The following is an 11,883-nucleotide window of genomic DNA, read 5'->3' as shown; positions in this document are numbered from 1 at the left end:
AGGTACTACACATCAACAAAAAGCACTACTTTTCAGCTGTACTGAATTTCAGTAAAATCACCAACTCCTCTGACCCCTGAGCCTCCATACTTATTCCCTTATATAAACACTCTCCTCTATGCCTGGCTAGCAGTAATTTACTCTTGAGATGTGCTACACAATACCCTCTATTCCCCTTTCACAGGCTTATATTTTGTTACTGATTTTATTAAATTCCATCAGAACAGGGCATGTCTATTACATACCCACAAAAGAGATCATTACTGAAAAGGTTTTTCTGATAGAACACATGTTTGTCATACTAGTTCTGCTACATCTCTGTAATATTATCTTTGCCTTCTCCCTTTTTGGTATCCTAGTTGATTCTTTCCCCTGACTTTGCCACACACACAGTATTTTGTGCTTTGGAGGATATATAGTCTATTTTAAACTCTACCAGTGGATAGTTAGAGCCTCTTATTTTTTAAAAAATGCTTAAATGTTTATAATTCAAAGTTTAAAATCAGTGAGAAAACATTTTAAATTCTCATTTTATGGAAGAGGAAGAATTTTTGCACTTTTGATTTCCAATGCCAGTTCCCCCCTTCGTCTTGTCTAATTTCCTTTTTACTTACAATAGATGAACACTTTCACATTTTACATTTTACAGTTGTGAACCAGCCAGGGTTCATCAGTGAGGGAAGGGAAGGAGGACCTTCTTCCGGGAGGACGACAGCTATCTCTGAGTATGATCCTGAGGTGGGAGGAGGGGCAAGCAGGTGGGAGTGTGGAAGGTTGGGGAGAGGGGTTGCATTCAAGTTTACAACGTTACAATTAGTCAGTCTTCCCTCTAACAGTTTAATACTTATTGCCAGTCCTTTTAAGCCTCAGCTTCCTATGCTTGGATTACTTTTGATCAATGTTCCCTATGCTTTGGGTACTATGTTAATATACTACCTCTATATAATTTGTGTTAACTTTAGAAATGAATCGCTAAACAGCTAAGAGTTTTGGGGTCAAATTTTTTTTCACTTAAAAGTATTGCCAGAGAAACATGACTTTAAATTTTTTTTTTATTGCTTGGATACTCACACTACTTATCTTTCCAATTTACAAGTCACCCAGTATGTCTAGGTTTGGACATCTGTTCATGAATTCCACCTGGAGCACTATGAATTTTCTTATTTCTAAAACTCTTAATTTTTTTTAAGAAAAATGATTAGTATCTTTAATCACTGATTCTATTCCAATTATCATTATTATTATTTTTTTGCACCAATTATGCAAACACCGAGTCTCCTTAACTCATCCTCTGTAAAGTCATGGCCTCCAATTGCAACTGGGCCATCATGTTTTTTCTTCACGTCTGCTATTCCAAAACTCCTCTGCTCTTCTCAAATCTCTGAAATCAGCAAACTATGGCACCAAAGTTAAATCCTGCCTACTGCCAGCTTTTGTGAACAGTTCTAATGGAAACAGCCACCTCGTGAGCTTACATATTGTCTATGGCTGCTTTCACATTACAATGGCATAGCCGAGTGGGTAAAACGGTTACTACCTAGTCCTTTACAAAGTAAGTTTGCTGACCCCTGATCTAAACCCATCATCCACCCCCTTTACTCTGAATAGATGACTTCACAAGGAATAAAAGACATAAAATGAGTATACCAACTTTCAGGCCAAAAAAAAGAAAAGTATTAAATCTGACTCGACATCCTTTGCATTTCCCCTTCACATGCGTTAGGGGCAGTGTGTCTGGCATCTCATTGCACTCCTCTTCTCTTCAGACTAGGACATCAGTAATCCCTTTTGTATTCTATTTTTCTGACTCCTTATTATGACATCCTAATATACTGACATTTCTCCCACCATAAAGGAAAACAAATCAAAGTAAGAAACTGAACCTAAACCCCATCTTACAGCTACAGTTTCTGCCTTGCCATCTTCGCTGGACACCCCACGGTCTCTACTCAGAGCATACATTTCCTTACTCTAATCCTACTGCTTTCCCCACTCCAAAGACTCCTTTCATTTGCTCCCTCACAAATGGAATTTATATTTTAGTTGCCTATTTGACTGCTCGGTAGCACCTGACACTGTTAACCATCCCTTTTCTTGAAGCATTCTCTTCTCCAACTGCTAGGATGGACAGTCTTCTGGTTCTGACTTTGTGATCATGCATCTTCTTTTGCAAGCTGCTCTCTCTCTCCTCGTCCCTGTCTCTGCCCTGTGCTGCCTTCTCACCTCAGCCCGCATACACTGGTTACCATCTGTAGAATACTAAGGATTCCTGACTTTATAACTGAGATCCCCCTCATGTTTATGATTCACATATCCAACCAGAATGCCCTATAAGAACCTTAAGATCAACAGGCTCCAAATCAAAATAACCTTTTTTTTTTTTTTCTCCACAAACTGCTGCTACTCTTGTGATTACTGTATCAGTGAATGTATCAGTACCATCCTCCACCCAGTTGCTCAAATATCAAACCTGGGAGTCACTCTTGACTCCGCCATCTTCCTTCTACCATATGAATTTCCAAGTCCTCTCAGAATTTCCTCTCCAATCTCTCCATCCCAGGTCTCCTAGCCTAGCACAAAGCACTAGTATTGCTCACCTCTTAAGAGGGTCTCCTTACCCTCTCTCCTCTAGCCCCCTCCAACCCACCTGAAGATTGACAGATTGTTGATGACATACTCAACACTCATAGTTATAAGTTCGACTCTTCTAATAAGATCTTTAAACAATCGTGATCTTTGCTAACTGGTTTACAACATGAGATTTCTCTTCCCTTTATACAATGGGATATAGCCACACCTGTTTTTACCCCCATAAATGTTCCATATGAACCTTGCCAACACACAATCGGTTGGATGATACCACCACTAAACTGCCTAACTCCCACTCAATTTGAGATGAGCATCACTTCCTCAGGAAGGTTTATCAAGTTTAATGCATCTAACTTCACTACTCTTTTTCAACTGCATGCCACTTTCACTTTTCCTCATTTTTGCCCAATTTTCATAATGACCTGCACATTTGGGGGGCATTTATAAAGTATACATTCTAAAAACCTTCTGCTGTGGCAGTTATATCAGAGTCCTCAGGACACTGGTTGCCTTTGTGTGTGTGCGTGCTGCAAATGTTATTCCTAAACCTCACAATTTTTCTTTCTTTGCACTTATCCTGGTTTGAATTTGGACGAAAGGCCTGGTTTGAATTTGGACAAAAGGGTAAGATTAGATACCATAGGAACTGTTTGGCTCTGATGTCACAGACTGAAGCAGGACTACACTTGAATCCTTTACAAAGGAATTAAGGGTGGAGGGCAAGAGATGAGGGAGAGGTGGAAAGGAAGCACTCCTAACGGGAATGACAAACTTTTTTGCCACTAATCATTGCAGACATCTGCATGCAAACCTCCCTGGTACAAAAAATAAGAAGGTAGCAATCATGTAAACATCTCTATCAATGTCTTCTATTTAAAAACAGTGATCAAAAAGCAAATGCCAGTCTTGGCCTTCTCTCAGAAACAAATGATTCTGAGGTGACAGAACAGAGGAAACACAACATTCCAATTTTCTAAAACAAAGTATGAAGGGTGCTGGCTGCTGCAGAGTAAGGGAAAAGGTTATATACAGTTCATTTAGAGTTTAGAATATGACCACTTGTCCTATCTTACTATAGTTGTATAGGTAATATTTTTTAAGTGTTTCAACCCTTCTTTTATTCTTTTAAGGGTAATTCAGTGTGTGTGGACATGTGTATGTGTGTGTTGAGAATATGGAAGGTTTTTCACTGTGCATTTCTGTGACTTTGGCCGTAATTTTTAAGCACTAATTATGTTGCTGTTACTAAGCTGGTGTAGGAATACACTGCCCCAAATTTGCTCTTTTTGAGAGCAGCAAATAATTAGCTGAAATTAAGAAGGGGTAGGAGGACCAGGGAAAGGTGACCTAAATTACATAGCATTAGCATAAGTCACGCAATATTGATGGTATGCATATGTTAAAGTACATATATATGTAACATCTCAGAGTCAAGGAATAAGTTTTTAGTAGGTTCCAAAATAACACTAGTTTCCTTATGTAGAAAAGACAATTACTAAGCATAATTCTAAAAGTTACCATATCAAATACATGGCTCTTTTTGTAAAGCATCACAGTAATCGGATAAAGAACTATTCATAGTTTTCAAATAAACACAAAATAAACCAATTAATTCTGAATAAGTAGTATCAACTTTATTTTAACTCAATGTGCTGAAATGCAAAAAATATTTTCAGCAACAAGATACAAAAAGTATGTATCTCATCATTGACATCAGCTGATTAAAAATGAGGCTGAAAAGTTCAAAATGTCTTTATACATTTGAATCTTGAACATCAATTTGCCCCAGAACTGATTTTTAAATAATTTCAGCAGAATTTTATTTTCAAAAACGGGACTCACTTAAGTCATATCTTCATTCTAAAAAACTGAATGCAAAAATTAACTGGGTTACAGTATACAAGGATAAACCCTTAAAAACAGAAAAAGATTTAAATATAAGAATTCTTTTTCAAACGTGAAGTCCACATACTGCAAACAGAAGACACAGTGTGGTGATTTCATTCCTAGTGAAGAAGTCTCGCATGGTAGGCACTCAATATTCGTTCAACTGGACCTAAAATTTACATCATTCCATTTAACACTTAAATAAACTAGAGCTCATAATCTGTATAAAAGAGGTTTGCAAAATACTCTTATGTGTGTTGAAAGTGCTGTCTTTATAATCTGAAAAACACTAAAACCCAACCACCCACGTTGTTTTGCAAGAAGACATTGAATATTTTCATTTTATCCATCAAAGAGCATGAACATCCAACTCAGAACAATTCACCTCTTCAAGGAGACTTGGCTTTGAGAAAAGCTTGAGTTGGATTTTAACAAAACAACTTACTGAAGTCCCTAGTGTTCTATTTTAGTAACACTGGGTAGCATCTATGATCCACAATTTTATAAACAATTCTGCTTAGGTTTTAAATTTATGCACAAAACAAATGGGTAAATAAATTAATAACTATACTTTTGGCATTTAAGCTCTAACTTAGGTCTCGTTTAAAAATAAACCAATAATGTTCATGACAACTTTTTAAGAGATCTTTGTTAATATTTTAAAACTTAATTTTAAAATTGATGTCCTTAAAAGGCACTGTTTTCACATTTCATCATGCAGTAAATTGGTCACATTTTTGAGAATTATAATTTCCTCTCAATTGTCCCCTCAAAGCACATTTAAATGGAATACACTTCAACTAACCTAAACTTTCAACATTTAACTGAGTTCTATTTTCAGAAATTCACTCTTTTGAACATACCACACACAAGTCCAAGCAAATACAAGTACATGTACACACACACGCGTGCACGCACGCACACACACATGCCCAAATGACCACGGAATACATGCAAGAATCTCCAATTACTATTTCAAGACAATGACACATGAGTATTCAAGGAGGTAACAATGGCAGGCCATAATGTTATGGCACCTTCATATTTGTGCTCCAAATACCGATACACATTAATATTAAAAAATGAAAAAGGCACAAATACAGTGTTTCTGTATCTCAATCTAAAGAACAGTTCTCCAATAGTTACTTTTATAATATGGAACATTTAAGACCAGTTACTACTTTTCTAAGAAAAAGCTCTGTTTAGGTGACAAAAGGGAAACAGGAGCAGGCTTTAGTTCAAAAGTCAACACTGCTCAGGACAAAATCTGTGCCTACCGAAAACAATGTCTGTAGTTTAAAAATGAAAAAAAAAAAAAAAGCTATTACAGCACTCACGTCAGAATACATTAACAGTTTTGTATCATTGTCTCAAGAACCCACAATACCAAAAATATACATAATAAATAAAAAAAATAAATCAACTACCATATGATTCTGTTAGTATAATGGTAGGAATTATATTATCTGAAAAGTGGACATTTCTACAAATGTGGATATTCTTACAGCACAGTGTTGGACGTTTTTGGTACAAAATGTGCTACCAAACTAAAAAAAAAAAAACTTTATAATAAAACCCTTCAGATTTGCAACAAACACTAAAGTAAGTATGTAAGTAAGGGTAAGCTGAAATGTTCATTATAATAGGTGTTATCACTGAAGTCACTATGGTTAGAAATGTAGACCCAAGCAGTGAATTAATTCAGAATGCGCCTGTGTGCATCTGACATAAATGAATACACCAGTATTTTTTTAATATATGACAACAAAATTCTAGGGCCTGAGGGATGAACTTTTGTTTTCTTCTAAGACCCTGGCAAAATCTCAAATTCTTAAAGTGTATATGTATGTGTGTGTGGTTTCTTTTTTAAATTGCACATTTTAAATTTAAAGGGCTCAATCTTATGGTGAAGTTAAGGAAGTGAATTTCTGCTCCCTATAATACTCTTACATAGGATGGAATCCATTCATATGTAAGAATCTTTCTTCTATCCGAAGGGAGTCTTCCAATTTCAAATTTAGGTTAACACAACAAAGACTCAAGCTACACAGCAAGAAATGAAGATATCTGAAAATATGATCTTTTTGAACTCCAGTTTGATGTGGATAACAAATGATTATTTGACAGTGTTTGTTCAATGTAAATATGAATCACTCTTGGTATATTAGGATTGCTTCAGTAAATACCTAACTGACAGATAACAAAAATAAAATCTATTTTAAAACTTCACGCTTCATCTTTTTCTTTTTGTCCTAAATTCAAAAACTAAATAAACGAATTATACAAATTTTAATCTGGAGAATAAAGTTATATATGTAAATATATAGGTATATGCATTTTTTTTTTCCAGTGAAAAAAATTTTTCCCTTGTGGTCAAATGTAAATCTTGCCTAAGAAGCATACTGCCACTGTCACAGGAAATCAGATGCAGTGACTTGACACCGATTGCTCCTGCTTCACCAGGACAATGCACCAGAACAGACTTCTGTTGTAAACAGAGCTATCGAAAACTGAAGATGTGTATGTGTTTAAAGCTAAAATTCATTTATAATAAAGAACTGGCCCGTGAAAAGCAGTTTATGAATAGTTTATCCTGTTCACATTATGCAGAATTTCACTATCATCCACAATGTTGGTACAGTAACTGAGACAGAAAGGAGAAAGCTAGGGAGGAAAAAAGGTTTCAGAGTGTAGCCTGACATATTTCTAAGGGTTCTCTCCTTTAGTCTGCAAATAATAGCAGTTCATTGCTTTTAGAAGGAGAGTAGGCTGTCCAGGATTCATTTACTGTCAGGTGCCTTCTCCAAAGCGTGATAAACAGGCGTGAATTCAATAATGAATATCTGGAAGTCAAACCAATTTAACTATAATCGAGAATATCTTCCTTATCTATTATCACAAACATCCCAGTTGGCTCCATCTGTCTTAAAAATTCTTTCAAAAGTTAAGACAATTAATTATACCTTATCAATTCTCTCAAAAGCAAAAAAAAAAAAAAGTACCATTCAGTATAAAAAAGTTACACATTAAAAGTGCATATATATCTTCTTAATTGGCCCACTCATTAAATTTACATTTGGTCATCCTTACTTTTAACATGTACAGAATTCTTCATATAAATGTAGGTCACTATAAATTAAAAAAAAATTAATTCAGCACAAAACATGCTTTCTTCTTATTGAAATCTTAACCTCAATCAGTTCTCAATCACTGTAAACTTGGATAAACTCACAAAGAAACACAAGCAAAGGTTTGTTATGCTTCTCTTAGTTTGTTGGACCGATAACATAAAAACACTACAAATTTCATTAAAAATTTGGGCCAACTCATTGCATATTTGCCCCCTGAAATGAAAAATAAATTAGAATTGAAGCAGTGTATTGCCATAACTTACCTTGAAGGTAAGCAGGTTCTCCTGTATTTATAGAACTTAGACTGGAGACGTTACCAGTAATCTCCAATAGAAGTGCTTTTTTAAGGAAAGCCTAGTTTTAAACTTTGAGATAGCATAGGACAAACCCTATAATATTCATTTGCCTTTCTCAAACTAATGGAAGATCCTTTTGAAACTTATTATCTTCAGTTATCAATATTACTGCATTATGGAGCTAGTGCAATCCTGCATAGCCTTGGTCACAATGACAAGGCACAATAAAAAAATTAAAGTATATATATGAACAAGAGAAGTCACTGAAGATAATTTAAGGCCTTGAAGTGAATTAGAGTATAATCAGTCTAATTTAAAGCTGAAGAATAAACCATAAATTATCCACCTGAAATTCAAGCAATATGCTTTCTCAGCTTGTGTTCTGTGGACAAGACAACAGAAACAACTCTTGCTTATGGTTTGTGTATTAGAATCCTTCTGGACCTGGAGGAGTAAAAGTCAGTTCCATTTTTCTACAGTTCATGGAAGATTTCAAGACTGTTTTAGCCGTTTTCGTGGAATACCAAACTGTGGACACTGTGCAGATGCTAGTGCTCGGAAGGCTTCTGCTACCAAATGTGGGTGAGACTGAATCATGGACTTCCACCCAGATGTTTCCATTATGTCTGCTGCTTGGCTGAAAAATAAAATTAAAAGATGTTTACTAAAGAATACTTTTCAAAATGCACTGTTGCACTGTCAATTTTTTTTTTTTTAATTTACAGATTTCAAAATGTCTGGAACATTCTGTTTGCCTCTCTATGTATTCTAACCATTTGAATTCATTAAAATATCATCTTTACCTTACTGGTATTTTCTTTTGTAAATGAAACTATTCAATTTTTCTGGAAATTCTACTCTTGGAAGTGTGTGACACTTGTCTGCATAGTTCTACTCCCACTGTTACCATTTCTATACCCGCTCTTTCAAGAGCTCTTTTCCCTGGCTCTTACATGCAGGTTTTCTTTAGAGTTCTAAGTTTTGCCCTCGACTCTTCTCCCTTAACATTCTTTACTTATCTTATCTTATCCACTATTCACAATTTTAACTATCATATTCAGTGATGATAAATAATGATTTGCTAAGTCCTAGGCCTCCCCACAAAGGTTGTTCCCAACCACTTGTTCTCTTTACTTGGATGTGCCTGGAGACCCATAAATTTGGGACTGTCGGAAGGGAACTCAACACGTTTCTCCCAAGGCCCAAATTCTTCCTCTCTCATTTCCCATCAGCGAATGCTTCCACCATCACCCAGTGATTCAAGTCAGGAACCTGGAAGTCACCCTAGATGCCATCCTTTCCAATCAGTCATCAAAGCCCTATTTTAATTCCCAAAGGTATCCTGAATCCCTAGTTAAGGCCCACATCATCTCACATTTGAATTATTATGGGAGTCTCCTAATTTGTCTTCTACTCTCCTATCTTGCTCCTCTCAAACCAGCTTCCATGCTGCCTTAGTAACATAAACACTAACATGAACACATCCTCTTCTACTCTTCTCCATTGCCGGTACCCAAGTTCTTTAGAAAGAGAAAGTTTCCTAGTTCTTCCCCCTAGCCTTCTACCTCCCACTTCCATGCTCTGGCACTCTGTATAATAATACTGAACTGTTTACTGTACCTGATGTACAACATGCTCTGAGTAAACACAATTACCCAAGCAAAAAATCTAGTTATCCCTCCTTGTCTCCTGTCTTCTCTCCTTTGTAACTACCCTCCATCCAAATAATATCCAAGTATTATAGATTGTCCATTCAAAATATTATATCCTTTTATTTCCCTCTGGCCACACTGTCGCCAGTCAAGTCTAATTTTGCCCTCATCTTTTGCCTGAAACACTCCAATAACTTTCCAACTGGCCTACCTATATATAACCTTGCTCCTCAACTACCACCACCAACTCAACCTCCCCACAACCATGCATGTGGAGACATTGCTAAAAACACACACCTGATCACAGCCTACTCTAGGTTAAAACCATTTACTGTATGCCCATTCCTGTTCGAATAATGTCTAAAAGGCCTTCTGTGATCTGATCTTTGCTCTCTTCCCCCAGCTTCTCATGCCCCACCCTCCATACTGTTCTTTCTTATCACCAAAACTTTGCACACCTGAATGTCTTTTTCGGGATATACTTTCCCACCTCTTTGCTCTTCTTCATCAGGTCTTTATTTATACAACAATTCTTCAAAAGGGCTTTCTCTGACCCCTAGATTAGGTTCGGTCCCTTTGCTATATGTTCAGATGGGTATGCTCTACATTACCTATTATTACACTTAACTTCAACTACTTGTTTAATTCTTATACATCTCCTGCTAAAACATGAACTCCATGAAGGCAGGGAAAACATCTGTCATGTTCACCATTATATTCTTTGTACTAAGTAAGCACAGTGCCCTGGGAATTTACTGGATAATAAACATAAATATCTATCAAACGATTGATCAACTACTGCTTCACGCGTCTATACTTTGATTCAAGCTATGCTGTCTGCAATGCTTATTTCCTTCCTAGTTCGCTAATTCCTATTCCTGTTTTAAGACAAGCCTCAGTCATCTTCATCCCTGAACCTCCAGCCTTAGTCAAGTGCCCTGCACATAACCTTCTTTAACACATTACTTACCATATTATAATAAAATGATATATTCATGGATGTGTTCCTGTCATTAGATCAATTTCTCAAGGACAGGATTTTTCCCCATAATTGTTTTTATATGCAGGACCCCAGCATGGTGCTTGAGACACAATAGATGCTACACAAATGTTTGCTTCACTAAATAGCAGCTAATAACAATTTAAAAAAAAATTTGCCTAACATCCAATTACCAGTGTGTCGTCATGTTTATAATTTCAACTCGTTTAGAATCACACAGATACTTCTTAATTTACCTGACATTTTCATTTATTTAATTCAACAAATAGCTATTGAAGGTCTCTATGTACAATACAGCTTCTACACGGGATATAAAATAAGCTTATATTTTTTGACATTGAAAAAGCTATACAAGGCAAAATATTTTCTTAACAGAATAAAACTAGAGCTTGAAAGTGGCAAAGTACAAAGAATCACAAAACAGTCATTTGATTTTTTTCTAGGATCACATACCATGATAACGTATTATCACACACTGACCAATATATAGAATAATCAATATCTTAAAAGTAGCCACTAATTTTTACTTTCATAAAACAGAATTCACAAACTGTTAAGAATTCAGTTAACCAACTTCAAATTCTATCAAAACAGACGAAAGCGAGGGGCCATAAATCAAATATTCATTTTCTTGTCTCTAATGCAATTTATCAAAAGTTGTATCAACTTTTGATAAATTGCAAAAATGTAGTTTAAGGGTTTACAGGCAAAAACTAACCAAAAGCATATGCAAATTCTTCAACCTCCTGACTCCTGATACTGAATAATTGCAAAGAGTAAAAATGTTACTCTAAAAATGAGTGAAGGGCTTCCCTGGTGGCACAGTGGTTAAGAATCCACCTGCCAATGCAGGAGACACGGGTTCGAGCCCTTGTCCGGGAAGATCCCACATGCCGCGGAGCAACTAAGCCTGTGTGCCACAACTACTGAGCCTGCGCTCTAGAGACCACGAGCCACAACTACTGAAGCCTGCGCACCTAGAGCCCGTGCTCCTCAACAAGAGAGGCCACCGCAATGAGAAGCCCGCGCACCGCAACGAAGAGTAGCTCCCGCTCGCTGCAACTTGAGAAAGCCCGTGCACAGCAATAGCAACAAAGACCCAACTCAGCCATAAATAAATAAATAAAATGAGAGAAGAAGAAAAAAAAAAGGGAATAATAAATTCTAATAGTTACATCATATTCCGAAGATCCAGGCTTAGAAAGATGTCACAACTACCCTGCTCATTATAATCTACCAGGGAAAGGAAAGATCAAATTGCTACTATTTCTGGAATGGTAGGCAGTTAGCCTAATATAACATGTGATGCAAGTTATCTGGCTACCTTA

The 11,883-nt window shown here is 36.3% G+C and overlaps 1 protein-coding gene across 2 annotated transcripts in view; it reads right to left on the bottom strand.

The window, feature by feature from the left end:
• Positions 1-4,295: 4,295 nt before the first annotated feature.
• SPOPL (speckle type BTB/POZ protein like) overlaps positions 4,296-11,883 on the bottom strand; it is a 62,366-nt gene continuing 54,778 nt past the window's right edge. For both annotated transcript variants that reach the window (XM_079923930.1, XM_079923929.1), the window contains one exon: positions 4,296-8,540. In XM_079923930.1, the coding sequence (XP_079780056.1) occupies positions 8,396-8,540 (145 nt within the window). In that variant the 3' untranslated portion in view covers positions 4,296-8,395. The remainder of the gene's footprint in view (positions 8,541-11,883) is intronic.

The sequence above is a fragment of the Stenella coeruleoalba genome (assembly GCF_951394435.1).
Source record: "Stenella coeruleoalba genome assembly, chromosome: 6".
Classification (NCBI taxonomy): Eukaryota; Metazoa; Chordata; class Mammalia; order Artiodactyla; family Delphinidae; genus Stenella; species Stenella coeruleoalba.
Note: the sequence above shows the minus strand (reverse complement) of the source record. Positions and strands in the feature narration are given on the sequence as shown.